Below are 17,786 nucleotides of genomic sequence, written 5' to 3' on the forward strand. Positions count from 1 at the left end.
AGCCACTCTGGACTCCCAGCGCGGCACGCGTGGGGGGGCAGGTAGGGTTTGAGGGGACTGGAGGGGGACTGAGCCCCCCCCCCCCGATCTAGAATCTTCACTTCAAAATTAATTGCCTGCTCAAACGAGCATTGGGAGGGCGTTCATCTCCTTCTTACAGCTCTGAGCCGGCGGTGGAAATTCCACACGCCTATGGTGGGGACGAGTCTATCCCCAGGACAACCACTGTCAGACTCCCCTCACAAAACGTGGAGGGATCATGGTCTGCATCAACCACAAACCGGGATTTGAACTCGCAGCATCGACTGCTTGTTGTGTTTGTTTTGTAGGGTGCGAAAGAAGTTCAACATTTTTCAGTACATACATCCGTTGTGAAGTGGCGATTCGCAGCCTTGATCCGTTTACAGCGGGGGGTGCGAGCCACGGGCAGAAGGCTCCGACAGACGAATGCGGAGCGCGTCCGTTCCTCGCCCTGCCCCCGTGTCTAACCTTGGTCTCAGGTTTGCTGCACGCTGGAGTCACTGTGGCGGCGTGCGCCCCGTGAGTGTTGTGTTTTGCCATCTCCTCCTTGTGAACAAGTCGACAACGAAGGTCACAACTTAGAAGGGTGGCGGCACGGACAACCCCACAGAGAGAATCTCACATTGGTGGGGGGCCACGTGAAGGCGGTGGGAGCGGGGGGGGGGGGGGCACTGCGATGTTGCGAACGCTTCCTTTCCCATGCGCATGTTTTGAGAAGGCTCAACGTGGACTTGGCTGCTGGGAGATTGCCTCGTTAGCGGCAGCCACAACAAAATAGAGAGGCACCCCATGCAGGGCCCCGAGTGACCATTGCAGAAATGACACGAGACAGCCGTAATTGGTAACGCTAAGCCCAAGGAATGCGTTTTTACCAACACTCACCCCCCTCCCGCCACTCGCCCGTTTTAAATAAGCAATGAAAGCAATAATCCCCACAATTATAAAGATGGTGAGAAATATAATGAGCCGCAATGTGTTTCCAGCGAGGCCGGGCGCGCGGTGCAGCCCCCGGCGTCCGCAGCCGTCAGGCGGCGAGCTCGCACGTGGGCGCTGGCCCAGCTGCTCGTTGTAATTAAGGGGGGGGCGGCGGTAATTGGGACTGCCAATTAAAGATGAGTTATTTATTTATTTGTGGCACACACGCATGTTCGTTCGTCCGTGTGTCAATCCGCTTGTCCTGGTCGCGGTGGCAGCGTGTTGAGTCGTGGCGGTCCACACTTCCCTCTGCCTGGCGACGGACTCGAGCTCTTCCTGGGGAATTCCCCGGGCGTTCCAGGGCCTGGGAATGCCGCTTCGTGTTTCGGGCCTGCGTGCAGCAACTGCGTGGAACGAAAAGTGGAAAGAGTACTTCGCCGCCAGACGTGCTCTGAAAGCAGGGTCACGGACGGGGTGCGGGGGGGGGTCACGTAGAGTAGAAGGCATCGCTACCACTTTGTATTGAGCGACATTTGATGGACGGTCTTTTTGTTATTTTATTGAGATTCCAAGTCTAGCAACACGAACAATTTCATTTTGTACCCTCGGTAAATGCTGGGGTTTTTAGTATACTTTTAAAACGGTTGGCGTCGGCATCCACGGAAACCTTCTCATTCATCGTGCGAGCAATTCCCTTGGGGCACGGGGACTCTTCAAGTCAATTTGTTTCACCGGGCGAGAACTCGAGAGGCCGGGGGTGGTCTCATTTGCAAAGTGACCTGGGTCGTGCAGAGACAGAGAGAGAGAGCTGGGTGACAGACACCGGCGGACCGCTCCCCATCGACCCAAACGAATACAAATCCGCTCACATCCTCTTTGTGATATGGCACTGGCAGCGGTGCATAGGCACACAGCAAAAAACTCAACGCGTTACTCGAACAACACCGACCGGAAGGAGAGAAAAAATACATGTGATGACGTTTTGGACAACGACCCTTCTCAATGGAAATGTTGTTTTGGCTACGTCGGAGCTTAATGGGCTATCGCCACAAACGCACGCTGCTCCAGCACGCGATTCGCGAGCGAGTGCGACGGGCGATTTCCACCTTGCCGCCTTTCCAGATTAGGCGTATCCGGAGATTGTGGAGAAGCCGAGGGCACAAAGCCCTCTCGCCGGCCCATTAAGGGCCCCGCTACCCGGCGGCACGCCCCATGGCTTCCGCACGCGCGCACAGACCGCGGGGCGGTGCGCCAACCCTCGGCCGACCCTCGCAGGCAGCGGAGGCTGCAGGAGAACTCACGCCGGCCCCGCTCGCACGCAGCACCGGAGAGGAGGAGGGGGTGTGAGTTCGCTTCTGTTGAGTAGCAGGCCCGTGCTGAATCCTCCATGCCATGGGCATGAGAGCAATCGTAGTCGAGGCGGATGAGAGGGCAAGTAGGACCCATCCTAGAAACTCAACACATATTTCCGCGTCTCTGAATGTACTTCTTGAAATCAATTTGTGCGTTATAAATGTAATTTTGCATTAATATGTGGTGGTGTGACGTATCAGGCCACGGCCCCTGACAAATGCGAGATTTTTAGGAGGGTCCTGCCTGGCATATCTGCACAATGTCTTTGTTGTCATTACATCTGTTTTAAGATGGGACAGAAACAGGGGTAGCCGGTGTTCACTGTGTTTGGCGCATGGAGGACATTCCAAAATTCACGTGATGGGAACCAGTCCTGTTCAAAGGAGATGTACACTCACCGGGTGAAGATTGTTAAACGTATTCTTTACAACAACAAAGACGTGAAGCAGTGGATAAGTAAGTTTAAAAAAAAAACTTTATTTCACCTTTTCCAATTTCTGCATTTTTGATTGCCTCACTGGACCAAGAAAACAACTGAGAGGAATGAAAGCGATTAAAGTGTGTGTGTGTACATGTGAATGTGTGTACGTGAGATCGTGGTACCCGTGTGCAAGCTTAGGGTGTTGTGTGTGTCCTGGTAACCGCGGAGAGCAGTGGCGCAGCAGTTAGCGCATTGCGTTACGAAACTGGCGACGCGAGTTCGATTCCCATTCACGGCCGACATCAGTGACAAATATCTGAACCAGTCCTGGGCCTCTGTTAGGTCGACTCAGTCTCAAATGAGTGCCTGGTACGACGAGTAAACATCGCCACTGGGGAGACAAAGGCGGTCGGGCGTGGTGCTGGTCACTCACCCCCCTCGTGTGCCGTGCCGGCCTTCATTAGTGCTCGCGAACAGCACTTGCCCCAACAGTCTGATAAGGCTATACGGGGGATCTTTGTATTTGTGTGTGTTTAACCTTGGTACCGTACACAAAGCTGGGTGGTGTGCGTGCGATTGTGTGCGCGCGTGTGTCACCGACACACCCCGCGTAGATTTGAACGCCTATCCCAGCAACGACCGTCAAGATTGGACCCGACCCAGCCGTTAACCCGGCCGCGTTACCGGCCTCCGTGTTCGAGTGGAGTAATCCTGTAAGCGGCATTACGCGCACCCAGAAAATCACCGCTTCGTATCAAAACCGTGTCCCCTTTAAGACATTGGAGTGATGGGTGTACGCCTGGAATGTAAGTATCCGACATTCATGGGTGCAAGATGATAAACAATAAAAAAAAAACTAGTTTTTTTTATACCATTGTAAATATCGAACGTCTCGAATTGTTTGCAAGAAACAGCTTTCAAAACTGTAAAGTACCCAATTTTCTGTAAGGGGGGAAAACAAAGAGACCAATAAATAATAATAATAAGAGATGACGGAGTAACGACGGCGATGCCGAGCGCAGCGGCGAGATATTGCAAGAACGGTGGACGATGTGAGTGGTGGACGATGTGAGTGGTGGACGATGTGAGTGGTGGACGATGTGAGTGGTGGACGATGTGAATGGTGGACGATGTAAGTGGTAGAAGATGTGAGTGATGGCCGATGTGAGCGGTGGACGATGTGAGTGGTGGACGATCCGAGTGGTGGACAATCCAAATGGTGGACAATCTGAGCGAGCGATGGTCAGAGCCACCCTCAGTTAAAGCAGTCGTCGTCGTTTTGACATCTCCTTCACCTCGTGTGACCCCCCGGGCCCCCCCCACTCCCCCCTTCGGAACAACGATAACAGAACCAAAAGCACAACTTTTTCTAAAATGTTCTTAAATAACAATTAAAAAATAATTATCTTCTGTTTTGTTTTCAAAAGTAGATATATCATAAACGGACGCGAAACAAACGTGTTCCTCTGCAGGCTCCCAAACAGAACAAAAACAGTCAAAGCAAAGCCACGTGCGCAGAGAGCTCCACTTTCATCCTGCTGACTACAAACTTCACAGTGCCTTGAGCAGGACTCGAGGGTCTCTGCTGCCAGGTGTTATTTGTTGTATTCCCTTTCTCCTGCTAACATCGCCCCTCTTTTCTTTTCCTGCCTTTGCTTAAATACAGTAAAACATACCCACTCCCGCGGCGCGGTCAACTCGTCGATCGCGCCGTGCCTGGCAGAAAATGCACCTTGCTCTGTAAACCCAGGACCGACCTCGACCCCCGACCCACAGAGGTCGCCCCCACCCCGCTCACCACGCGACCATTTGGAGGCGAGTGCCATCACCGTGCCCCCACCCCTGCCCCCCCCCCCACCACGGAGCAGTCGCCCCGTCCACCGGTGATCGTGGGCGGATTTATTTTGTGTTGAACAAAGAGTTCAATTCGTGGTCTAAAAACTTCTAGCATGTGCCGGCTGGCGGCGACAGTTCTCTGTGTGGGGGGGGGGGGGGGGGGGGTCGCGCGCCGTCCAGCGTCGCATCCCGACGTTCGCTCCACGCGCTGCGAGATTCTTCGGGAAACCGAACAAAGCTGCTGCCACGCGTGGAGCGAAACGTCGGACGTCGCCCCAGAGCACGCGCGCGCTTCGACCCGAAGCCACGCTGAAGAGGAATCGAACTACCGCGGCTTCTTCTCCACGTCTCTGGTGGAACTCCCAGAAGCTCCGTTTCGTCCGCACCTCTTGGGAGTGAGCGAGGTGTCGGCCTGCAGTGGCGTGGTGGTGGTGGTGGTGGGGGGGGGGGGGCGAGAACGTGCACAGCGCGTTCCGCTCGGGGCGTAAAACAACATCTCGGACGATTCCGTGTCGACGACACAAATGACGCACGAGTACACCTCGTCTAATAAGGCATCGGCGATGCGCCTCGCGGGCCGCGCCCACCGTCCGCGTGTCGCCTTGTTCGCCGCCTCCACCCTTGGGCAGCGCCTCCGTTCCGAACCGAGCGGCAGTGCGATCATCGCGACGTGGGGCCGGACGAGCGCGTGCGCGCCCTCGTGAGCGCGAGCCGCGTGCCCCACGCGCGCACGGTCTCGGAGCGGCGGTTAGCGCACCAAGCTGCGAGCCCGGTGGCCAGAGTTCAATTCGTAGTCACGGCTAAGTGACAACTAAACCGGTCCTAAACACCCCTCGACCACTTTACCAACCCCCACTGACCGGCTTTGTGGTTGTGAGTAGGTAGGTGTGTGTGTGCCAGCCGTGTACTAAAGTACACACGCACGCTTGTGTGGCTAAATGACATTGTGACGCCGTGACAAACGTCAAATGGGTCATTCAGCGTCAATTCTCAGTGCGCCGGAGAGTTCGTTACGCGACGCGGTTTCTGTGATGCGATATTTCACGGCGCCGCCGGCTCGCGCTCTGCCGCATCTGTTGAGGGCAGCAGTGCCCCCCCCCTCCAGCGAGCCGGACTGCCTGGTGCTTGCGGCCTTAGAAAGGCATTTCATGCTCTGCGAGATCACACGTTTTGTTGCAAAACAATCGATTGGTTCTCCGCCACTGCTCGCCCTGCGCTTTAGTCCACATCTGGGCCCAGCGGCTCTCAGTTGTAGCATCCGGAGGCAACCCGGTCTCATCGGTGGTGACAGAGGCCACCGCCAGATGTGAAACTCAGCCCAACAGATTTGCCTTGTTTAATAAATACTTTGATTAGGAAGGCCCATTGAGTGTGACTTAGATTTGGCAACAGAATAACCCCCCCCCACTCCACACCATCCTTGCCCACCCCCCTCCCCGCTCCACACCATCCTTGCCCCCGCCCCTCGTTTGTTTAGTTTGTGTTGAGAATGCGTGTGGAATATCACAATTATTACTCTCACATTATCACAAGTATTGCTCCTGCCCGTAGCAGTATAACAGAGCCTGCTGTTTAAATTCCGTACCGTGTTCGCGGGGCCTGTAACGATTCATAGGCTCGGCTGCATTCGTCGGCCGTTAGAAAGTCAAATCGGTTTTTTAGACTCGATAAATATAGATGCGCTTAATCGCGGGCGTTCGTGTCGATCACTCCCAACTCGTGTGTCGTGTCACACGACCGCTGGCGACTTGGCTTCGTCCCGTTGTGGATACCAGAAGCATCACAAGGGGGAGAGGAAAAAAAGAGAAATTTGTGAATCGAATAATGGTGAGGAATGAGTCCGATCGCGGAGTTGGCGATGAGTCGTTACATCCCGAGTCTTCGCTGTAGTGCCACTCGCTCCTCCCGTGTGAGCCCTCTGCCCCCCCCCATCCTTCCTTTGCCCCCCATCCGACCCAAAACAATGACCCCGAGGCAGCGGTGCCCAGCCACGGTGTCGCTCGCTTGTGGCGGGAGCTCGAGTCGGAGAGGCAAACTCCAAAAAATAATTCGCAATTATTTTCCTTCCTTCTAAAAACCATTGCTTTATAAGTGGTTTTGTAACGCACTGTTAACTTATGGAGGCTCCGTCCCCCAAGACACTTTTATTCACAGACGTCTGAGGATGGAGGCAAAAAGAACAAAACCTAAGCACAACAAGAGTTTCTGACTTACCATAGAACTACTAAAACGTCAATAAAATTACGGAATGAAGTAAGCCTTTTTAACTGGATGCTGGACCTTGTGTGCAGTTCCCGCTCGGTTCTCCCCCTCGATCGTTTAGTCCCCGCGGCGGCTCCCCCGCGGAGGTCAGAGTGCAGCGAGCGGAGCTTCTATTTTTGAGCTCCAGGATTCGTTTCGTTCGGCAAGGGGGAGGGGGGGTGAGGCCAGCCGCCCCCCGCCCACCCCCTTAGTCGGTACAAACCCCGACAGCGTCCCCTCGTCCGGATCGACTCTCCGCTACGACACGTCTGTCCGGTTCCGGGGCGCCTCCCCAGCGCCGGCCGTCGCTAGCGCCACGCCGGGCCTCCGCCGCAGCCACAGCTCGGCGAGCTGGCGCCCGTCCGCGTAGGCGGAGGCACGCGAGCCCAGGCACATGCGCAGCTGGTGCGGCGGCAGCGCGGGGTCGCACGCCACCGGGTGGTGCACGTGCACCACGCCGGGCTCCTGGCTGCGGAAGGGGGCCAGCTTGGCGTGCAGCACGCGCGAGAACAGGTCCACGTCCTCCAGGCCCCAGCCGCGGATCGACGTGTCGAAGCCGCCCGCCGCCGCCAGGTCGCCGCGGTAGATGCACGTGATGCCGTAGCCGTACTCGCGCCAGAAACCGCCCCTGCGGCTCAGCGCGAAGTGGCCCGACGGGTCTCCCTCCGCCGCGGCCGGCGGCTCGCCGCCGGGCTCGCCGCGAGCGAAGCGTGGGTTGTACTCGCTGTACACGACGGGGAAGTAGGCCGACGCGCCCTGCACGGTGTTGGCACGGCAGCGGTGCAGGAAGTCGGCCGTGAACACGAGGTCCACGTCGCAGAAGAGCAGCAGCGTGTCGTTGGAGAAGAGCGACGCGCCCTCCTCGAGCGCCACGCCGCGCGAGAAGGGGCCCGGCATGCGCTGGATCTCCAACTCGGCCCGCGGATGGCGCCGCTGGTACCGGCGCAGGACGTCCCGGTGGCTCTCGGACGTCCCGGCCGAGCTGGCCGCCGCCCCGGATGCCGCCTCGGCCGCCGCCGCGGCCGGCGAGGGCCCCGTGCGCGGCTGTTCGTCGAAGAGGAGCACGAGCAGCTTGACGTTCTGGCCCGAGCGCAGGCACGTGTGCTCGAAGCTGTCCATGAAGCGCTTGAAGATCCCGAGGCGTCCCATGAGCGGCACCAGCACGTGAACTTTGCCCTCGGCCTGCCAGGGCCCGGCGGCCTCTCCGTCTCCGCCGTCACCGCCGTCGCCCCCGTTACCGCCGCCCCCTTTCCCGCCACCGCGGTTGAATACCCGAAACGGCACGAACATCTTGAGCGGGTTTGAAAAGATGGAGAGGGAACCTCGGATCAAGGCGCCGCCTTTTCTGTTGGCTGAGCGGTCGACGCTGAGCGCGAGCGCCTCGGGGTCGCGGATTTCCTCGGCCTCGTGGGACTCGGCGCGTAAGAAGCTCTGCTGGAGGTAGGCGTGGCGCCGCACGGGCACCGTCATCTTCTTGCCGGCGTACTTCTTGTAGAGCAGCAGCAGATCGAGCACGTACTCGGCGCCGGACACGGGGTTGACGCGGGAGTAGCCGTACTGCAGCTCCTTGTAGTCGATGACACGCCCGCGCGCGTGCGAGTTGGCGTTGATCATCTCCATCACCTGGGGTTGGGGGGTCAGGGTTGGGGTGGGGTCCGAGGGGTCACGGTGGGGATTGGAGGAGAAGATCAAGATTAAGATCGAGATATCATCGCCGAAGCCGTTGAAACCACCGCACCTCCTAGCGTTCTCCTCCACCGCCAGATCTTGAGACTGCTGCTGTACGGCAGACATGCGACATCCAAGAAGATTGGGTTGATGATGATCTGGCTTTGTTGGTGCACGCCTATGATTCAGCGGTTGATGGATCGCGTATATTAGTGAAACTACCAAACTTGTTTGATTGACAGGTAAACATGAGATGTCTATGCAGTACAGCAAGTTGGTGTCGTATCCCTGGCTATGCAGAGCTTTGAGCATCGTTCCTGTCTGTGCGTGACGGGGTCTTTATCGGTACTGAAGCAGGACCTTCCTGCAAAACGGTGATGTTTTTCTGAGTAAAACAAACAAAACAGATTATTATTTTGATGTTGATGGATGATGGCCCGAGTAGACAAAGAGGACAAAATGTCGACACAAACAAAAGTTGAGTAATTGGCACATCTTCCCGGCACAGGAATTCTAGTTGTACTTTTTCCCAAAAAAAGTCACACCGTGTGCTGTAAACACAAAGCCGGAGTAATTTCCCCAGAAACGTCACTGTGGGCAGGGGGAGTGGCGCCTGGCACCCTCGTCCACAGGCCCCGCTCCGATCCCCGCGTCGCCAAAACGCCGGGGTCAACGACGACCGCCAGGGTCTTATGGCCACCGGCCTTCCGGCCCCCTCATCCCCCCTGCCCCTCCCCCCCCTCGTCACGGGCGAGCACTCACGCACGACCGCACGCACCCTCATGATGATGTCGTCGAGCGCCAGCCTCATGGCCATGCCGAGGGAGCGGCGCGGCGGAGCCCCGTCCGCCGCGCTGTGCTGCAGGCGGCCCGTCAGGAAGTCCCACTCGAGCACCTGGTCGCGCGAGAGCGGCGCGAAGCGCATGAACGTGGGCGGCGCGCCAAGCCGCTGGTCCTCGCGGCGCGGCGGCTCCGCCGCGCCGACGGCGCCGCCGGCGGCCTCGCTCGCCGCCAACTTCGCGGCCAGCGCCGCGTCGCGGTGCAGCTGCAGCGTGCGCTGGCGCAGCTCGGAGATGCGCAGCGCCAGCAGCTGCGAGTGCAGCCGGTGCTGGTAGGCGGGCTGCTTGTTGGGGTGCAGCGTGATGGCGGCGCGCATCTTGCTCTTGTGCAGGTCGTGGATGTAGCCCTTGTGGTGGTGCTCGTAGTTCTCGTAGAACAGCTGCTGCATCTGTGGGGGGCCGGGGGGGGGGCAGACAGGCAGATAGCGGGGGGGGGGGGTCAGATGCTGTGCGAGCTGACGCCGGCGAGCCGCGAGTGGGCTTGTGCAGGTGGCGCCGTGTGCCGATACCGGATTCTGCGGTTTATTAGAATCGTAATCTTTATTTAGACTGGAGGAATCGCTCCGGAGAGTAAGACGCAACCCCGAACCGATGCCTGGTGTCAATAGTTTATACATTTACCGAATCTGCTCACATAATCCGCAGAATATGGTGCCGTGTAATGGACTGAGTGGGAACGATGCTACTAAAGATCATAGCAAATGTCATCTGTTAGTTATTTATCCAGGAAAGTCTCAGAAGGAGGAACCTACGTTGGCCAATTATATTAATGAGGGTTTGGCACATGGGGCGAAACGTGAGGAGGAGGAAATCCCCAAGATTTTCTATCTTAATTGAAATCAGCGATGTGTACGTCGCGTGGGAAACATGCGTACACACCTACACACACACCCACGCACTAAGACAAAGAACACACACGCACGCGAGACCTCCACACAGCCTGCAGAGACAACAATCAAAAGAGCCGCACTGCCGAGCTGATCAAGCCAACTTGCTGTACTGCCATCTCCTAATTACCTCGAAGCTAAGCAGCTTTACGAGTTTTGCAATTCTCCGCACGCCCCGCCGAACCCTCGGCTACTACCACCGGGCCCCGGCTGCTCAGAAACGCATTTGGACAACGGGGCAGATGCGCACCATCCTCTCGGCCTGGCACAGGGCACCTTGGCCGCTCGACCGAGGCGGTTTTGCCAAACGGCGTACCGAGAGGGAAACCGGTGGCAGCCCGGCTAAACGAGCGAGCGGACGGGCAGGCGTGCAAGCGGCGCAACCGTGCGGGGCCCCCAGGCTCTGGGCTAGGGAGAGGCGGCGGGGTAGGGGGCCCCGTGCCCACCCACGCTGCCACGGCATGCGCCACCGCGGCCGCACTCATTTAGATTCGCCAATGACGCAGTTTACAAATGCAGGTATCGGACGTCGCGTGTCAATTCCTGCAACGCGCAAAACGTGCTTATTTATTCGCTTTGCAGGTTCGCGCCGCTCGGACGGCCGTGCGTCGACAGCGGCGCAGCGAGCGCTCGACGCACCCCGCTCGCTTTGAATCCGCGGCGTCGCGGAAGGGGGGCTGGGCGGGGCAGGGGGGGGTAGGGTCCCGCCGTTGCGCCTCGGGGTTATTTTTTATCATCAGAAATTAAATTAATTTCCTGCTGTGCCGCTTCCATTTCAGAAAATCCTGATGTACTCCCCACCCCCCAACCAAATATGAACGCGAGGTAGTGGGGCGAGGTGCTTCATACCAAGCAGGTGGCTCACTGTGGGTGAGAAGGGAACATCCCCCCCCTCCCCACACCTTCACCAAAGGCTTTGGTTCCAGGATAATGTCGACGGCGGCGCGTGACGGATAGAATCCGTTATTTTACATTTGTATAAGCTGCATGGAATTCGTTCACGTGACCCCGGCGCAGCCACCAGAGGCGCTATACTCACACCGCAAGGTTAAACTTGACGCTTGAATCCCGATCCGATTCGCGATGTCGCCCCGAATCCCCCTGGTGCAAGGGCGTTGAGTCTATCGCCGACAGACTTCGAAGAGTTGGCAGAAGGCGATGGACGGCATTGCCACGGCCACTAGGCTGGTCCCCATCTATCGCTTGTGGAATATCCACGATCCCGAGACAGGGGTCAGTATATCCGCAGGATATTTGGGGTTGCCACCTGTGTGGGTTTGATCCGGACAGACTAGGAATTGGCATCTGGGTTTGAGTGGCAGAAATGGATTTGTACCAACATCTGTTGGTCACTAGGAGTGTACCGAGTCTTATTTGCAGTAAACTGCACAGTTTTGATCATTGACCAAGGCTGACTGAAAATCAAACTGTCTGGTCTGGCCTGTGGATGCAAGTGGCGGCCGTACAATTGCGGCGTCGCGTTCCCGTTGCGCCAGGCAATGGGGTGAGTCCCGCAACTGTACAGCCGGCAAGTTGGCCTCGGTCTCCGTCTTTGAGAAATCACTCACGGAGGGGGGCGGGGGGGGCAGTGACCAGCGAGGCCCGCTGGCACCAGATCAGCAGCTTGGTTTCATCGCATGTGTGATGACAGCCGATCCATCAGTGGGCATTTTGGCCGAAACTCATGAGGTCGGGTGAGAGAAAGGGAAACAAAAAGGCCCGAGACTGCCACGCAGCCAAAGCATTCGGTGGTTCTGGTTGAGATGGGAGTTAATATTGTGTGTAGAACATGTTTCCGTGAAAGACGATTTTGGTGAAATGGTTGCCAATGTTTAGTTAAACTGCGCATTGTCAGTTTAACGCCGTGCCAAGGAAGGCGCTGCTCGGCGTTTAGACTCTGCGTGTTGCTGTGAAACTGCGGAGTTATTCGGTGATTCCACTGCACCGCTGCAGAGCCTGGCTTCCAGTCGGGGTTAAGCTGCCTCTGATTAAAACCAAGTTCTCGAGTGCAGCGAGTTGATTGTGGAACATTGGTGGTTTCAACTCAGGTCACCGCTCAACGCCTCTCTCGTGTTCGAGCGATCAAATGGGATGGCTGTCATCTCTGTTAGCGGACCCTGAAGCCAGTGGTGGGTCTGTACCATAATTGAAGAATAAAAAATTGTCTGTATTGCATTTACTCGGTTTGACGCTCAAAATGCGATGAGTGCTCTTGGCGGAACAAAGGAGAACGCCTCGTGTCTCACAGCAGTCACGTTCGAGCCACTTCAGAGCTGATGCAATTCCCCGTGATCATTCCCCGGCGCCTTGCAACGTTATGCCACACGATTTAGGGAGTTTCCAGCGGACGTTCCTCCTTCTTTTCCTTACAGCACAGTCGGCATACCGGGACAAGTCTGGCGTGCCAACTCCGTAGCATTCAGCAGGGACAGCGCTGAGGAATCGGGGCAGGCAACGTCGCAAGCTGCGGTTCGTTAAGCGCCCGTCCTCGTGTTCATCCGCGCACTCGTCCACGTGCTCGCGTGTGAACTACGGCGCTCCGGCGAGAAGGGTGCCCTAAAACCGTCAGAGTCTGATGTGAGAGAGAGGGCAAGGAAAGCTCGTGTAATTCCCTGCTGCCCCCACCACCTTCAAAGCCCCGGGGGAACACTGGGCCACGCGTGGCGGCGGGAAGCGTGTTTCCGCTACTGTTGCTCCGCGGCGCCGCTGGGGCGGAGTCGCGACGAGCCTCGCGTCGCGCTCACCGAGGGGAGCGGCTCGTTAATGGGCGAGCTCGTTATTGAAATCCCGTCGACAAAATAACAAAAAAACGGGGGCGCGGGAGAAGCGGGGAATGTGAAATGCATGACCACAGCGGGCGGTGTTGAGGCTGATGTTGGTCACAAATGAAGGCTGGATTTCAAATGTCTGGATTCCTGACAAAACCGCATACCAGCTCTCCGGGAAGCAACATAATTATCGGAAACCATAAAAAACATTCAATAGTTTCTGTACACACACACACACGCAAACATCCTAATGTTCCACGCCATAAAGACCTCACCGCTATTGTCATGAACATTGGCTCATAACAGAGAAAAGCATTAGTGTTAATGTTTTGCCTCTTCCACTCTCACTTTCCAAAAGTTCCAGTGCCTAAAGTGTTCATGTAATGTGCGTTATTATCCTGTTACAGGGCACCAGTAATGGTGGTGGTGGTGGTGGCGAGATGCCTCTTGGCCTGTGGGTTCCCACCGCTGCTAACGCATTCCCTGAAGCTCTGCCTCATCTTCCAGGGCCATTAGTTCTCCAGTGTTGCTATTAGTTCAAGTAAAACAGAAATAATAAAAAAATAATCATCACCACTAAGACGATGTGCTGTCTCCAGAGCCGTGCTGACAGGACAAGGCGTGGACGGAGAGAGAACGGACAGGACGAGGCGTGGACGGAGAGAGAACGCCCCGCAGTTTAGGGAACGACTTGCGCAACATCAAACTCGCCTCTCTCCGTCCTCGCGGGCCGCGGCGCGACTACCGCTTCGGCGCGCGGTGCTGTCGCAGGGGGGAGGACGCGACCGAGGTTTGTGCCGCAGTTTTGCGTTTGAAGCGACGCGCAAACGCGTACAGAAAGCACCCGGGGCCCTTCGTGCGTGATGCAGTTCCCCGAAAAACTGCATCACGGTCTTCTTTTGTTAGGGTACCATCGAATACATTTGAGTGAACGTGATTGACTGGCGGTTTGTACAGTGATCGTGCCGAGCTAAGAGCGGTCGTCTATCCTGCTCAGCGCTCGCTCTGCGTGCGAAGCACTCGAGTCGCGTTCGGGAGGCCAGGCCTCGGCACAGAACGAGCAACTTCCAACGCGGACGTCCACCAGGCTGAGGTAGGCTGCTTGCCGTGCGGCTCACCATGTGGCTCACTGTGGCTCTTGCCTCACTGCTGCCTCGTGGTTCTGTGTGGCTTACTGTGTAACTTGTGGTTCGATTTGAGGTCACGGTGGCTGTGTGGCTCATAATGGCTCACTGTGTGGCTCACTGCATGCTTCATGGCAGCAGGTGGCTACGATGCAGCAGCAGGAGCAAATGTTCTCAGCTTCTAAGGAAACGCGCGTGAAAAAACGCATCAACGAAACTACCTATTGGCAAGGTCTGGCCTTGGTCCCACAAAAATAATAATGCTAATATTAGTTGTTAGCGGCAGCTCCGTTTTAAAGATAACTCCACCGCTCGCTTTCGAAAAAAATTCCATAAAGATTTGCAGACTCACGATACACCGAAGAAAATCCATTTAAATAAAAATAAACCCAGTGAGTTACCACGGTACATTTTCAGCCGATATAATGGGCTTGTAAATTTCATGACACATGCTGGAGCTCCGTGGGAGGAAAAAAAATAAGAAGCGTGGAGCCTTATTTAAAACAGAACGCTTTATTACCCCACTCCGTGCAGCCCTCAATTCCCTCGCCTCCCAACACCGCCTCTGCAAAATGGGGCCACAATTTGTCCGACTGCCAGGAGGTCAAACAGAGCCTAAATGGGACGGTAGAGATTGGCAGCGGCATGGTAATATTTCATTTCCCCTAAAGAGATGCGGGCCACGTGAGCGCGATGTAAATCTGCAGCGCTGCGGCCACGTTAACGCTTCACCGGCAGATCCCTCCCACCCCTCTCCAACCCGTCGTTACAGCGCCCCACGGGAATTCGGCACGATCTAAATGTGCGGTGCAAAAACCCACGCTTGACAAAAATCATCCGTCGGTTCGATTGCACATACGTATGTTGAACTTCTTTCGCACTGTACATAGCCAACCGTGCGATAATCGGAAAAGCCCCCCCCTCCCCCCCCCCCCCCGCGCTTTCGCGCTAGCCCCCTCTGCGTGTCGCTTTCAGCGACTGCAGCGAGCGCTGGCGGCAGGAGGTGGAAATACGAAGGAGGCGACCGGAACTACCGCACGCCGCCGGTGCTGGCTCGGGTTCGGCGTGAAGGGTGCGGCCGGCGATCTCAGGAAGGGCCGCTTTGCAACGTGCCGCAACTCGAACGCCCTCGGCCTTCCTCAGCGGAGCGGAGCTATCCCGTGATGCCGCTCCGTAACGAAGACGCAGAGGGCCCAATTGAGGAGCAGGTGACGGACGTGGAGCCGTGTGCCGGGGTCCCAGGGTGTTTCGCCCGTGAGTTCGCACTCGCGAGGGGGGAAGGATGGCCGAGGTGCACGCGGACGCCGGGGGATGTGAAGCCGTGAGCGCGAAAAGGGAAGTAAGAGCCCGCTTCTTACTTCGTATGCTCTTTGCGAATCACAGAAGAGCGTCGATTATTCGAGGCACAGCACAGAGAGCGAGCGCGGTTGGGCACTTTGCGTTTTCCGGCAACCGCCACCACCGCCACCACACCCCTCATTAGCACAACTCTTCCCGAGCCCTCGTATGCTCGGCTTAAATATGAGAATCAAAACATATGCAGGCTTGTGCGGACATTCCGCTGACTTTGGCTACGAGTCAGGAGCAATGTGGCGATTAATGCGATTAAATGTTGGCTTCCTCCGAATCGTGCCGAGTCAAGATCAACGTCGCAGTTAATGCGGCCATGCGACGCTCCCAGGCAGGCGCCGTTCCCAACAGCGGTTTGGCTCGACGGCCCGCGTCTGTGGTTGCACCAGGAGGGGCTGCTTGTCTGCCGTGCAGCGCCAGGATGGTTGGATTCCCGAAATGGAAGGCGCCCGCACGACCCGATCACTTCAACCCCTTGGAGCACGTGTTGCTCATTTCTGCTGTCAGTTTGTGCTCGGGCTGTCAAAGATGAAAACAATACGGCGAGCTCTAAGGCGCCGCACGTATCGGCAAATCGTACAAACGGCTTTGCATCCGAGGAGCCGAGTATCGGACTGGATGATGTCCTGTGGGGTTAGATGGGAAGAGAGACAGTGGGTGGTGGCGGTGCCTACGGTGGTGGTGGTTGTGGTAGCTGTTAGGAGTGATTGCGGCATGAGTTCACTGAACACAACAGGCCCTTAATGTGTCTGGGGGGAAACGACCGAGCAAATCCGGCGTCGCAGGGGGCGGTGAAAGAACTCGACCTCTGGCAGCTGCCGCGGCCACGAGAGCTCGGCCTCCGACAGCTGCTGGACCGATGGCCGCGGGAACTCTTCACGGCACTGACCAGCAAAGCGGCTTTCATGCCGCTCCCCCTCCGGCCAAACCGCCACTCGACTCTGCATAAACGTTCGCCTTATTAAAACAATCTAGATTTATTAAAACACACGGGAAATATTTCCAATGTGCCCTCTAGAAAGCACCAAATGAGTCCACATTTGATGCCATTTGCAAATCGCCCAAAGATGCTGGATGTAATTACCAGCGAAACGTCGAACTCAAATTTGAAATGTTGTTGAGTCACTCTTCAAACACACCGGTGGAATGAAAAAGTAACTAATTGGCGTTTTGTTAACGTGACACTTTTTTACCGATTGGCCGTGTCGGGTGGTGGAGGGTTGCGACACATTTATAATAACGCAATTTAACCCAAAAACCTTGATTATGAATCGTGAAAATCCCTCCCCTCCTACCCCCACCCCATACGGCAGTGGTGGCGACGTTTCCCTGCCGTGTGCGAGGGGGGCAGCAGCGGCGGCGTGAGGAGAGAGGCGGCCGCAGCACGGAGAGAGAATGGCGCCTCGACAAATACCCCTTTGTACGCTCGTAACGGTTACCTGCATTTGTTCAGCCCTGGCGTTGGCAATATATTTATATATTTACATATATTTATATATATTTTCCACTCTTTTTCACGCAGCGACAAAGTATTTAATTTCCAAGAATGTTTCCCAGAATCGGGCATTCAGTTGACTGCTGCATAGTTTGCACTTAAAAGAAAATAATGAGTTTTTTTGTCAGACGCAGACTGGACATCGTTTCAAATTGGCTACTCTGCGAATATTTTCCCAACGATGTGAATTCTTCATTCCTATGGCGTGGGTGAGTCACTCCATAGGATCGGCGCTTTTGACTTCCCCCACAAAGCGGTACGCACTTTACAGAGCCCAGGGAGATGATTGGCAAAATTCTCGTTTGCGAGCCGCCTGAACCCCACCGCTGAGCCATATGGCCCCTCGCTCGATCTCCACCGAGAAAACGATTCCACTTGGCGTGCGACAAATTCCCCGGGTCTACCCCTTGCAAAAGCAAGGCCTCTGAGCTGGCTGTATACAGGTTTGAGTCCACACCGAGGAGCAGCGGCGGGCGAGTGGCGCGCGCGCTGGAAAACCGCGGCTCCCGTGCTCTCGGCGAGCAGCGGCCGCAGAGAAATCCTGGCCCCTGTGTCGGCTTGACACAAATCCCAACACGGAGCCCATCCTGACAGGGCCTGCCTGGGGCGCACGTGGCAGGATGTGGCAGGGCTCGGGGCTAAGGGGGTATTGATGAGGTTAGGGGGTGCTCGAGGGTTAGGGGTTAGGCTATGAAGGGTTAGGGGTTGGGTTAGAAAGCTTTATAAAGGGGAACGTGGCCAGGGTGCGAGGGGTTTGGGGGACTCAGGCCTAGGGGGCTCGACGGTTGCGGGCTACAGAGCTATGGAACAAGGGGTTCGAAAACTATGCGTATATGTAGCAAGCAACTAAAGAGCTACGCGCTAGGAG

The 17,786-nt window shown here is 56.5% G+C and overlaps 1 protein-coding gene across 1 annotated transcript in view; it reads right to left on the reverse strand.

Annotated features, from left to right (window-relative positions):
- Positions 1–2,733: 2,733 nt before the first annotated feature.
- The window catches only part of CHSY1 (chondroitin sulfate synthase 1), an 83,634-nt gene continuing 68,581 nt past the window's right edge, over positions 2,734–17,786 (reverse strand). The window contains exons 2-3 of the mRNA XM_061558613.1: positions 9,234–9,683; positions 2,734–8,410 (exon numbers count right to left, since the gene is read on the reverse strand). Coding sequence (XP_061414597.1) covers positions 7,046–8,410; positions 9,234–9,683 — 1,815 coding nt within the window. The 3' untranslated portion in view covers positions 2,734–7,045. The remainder of the gene's footprint in view (positions 8,411–9,233; positions 9,684–17,786) is intronic.

This window comes from Lethenteron reissneri, chromosome 24 (genome assembly GCF_015708825.2).
Source record: "Lethenteron reissneri isolate LAM-NWPU_2019-01 chromosome 24, ASM1570882v1, whole genome shotgun sequence".
NCBI lineage: Eukaryota > Metazoa > Chordata > Hyperoartia > Petromyzontiformes > Petromyzontidae > Lethenteron > Lethenteron reissneri.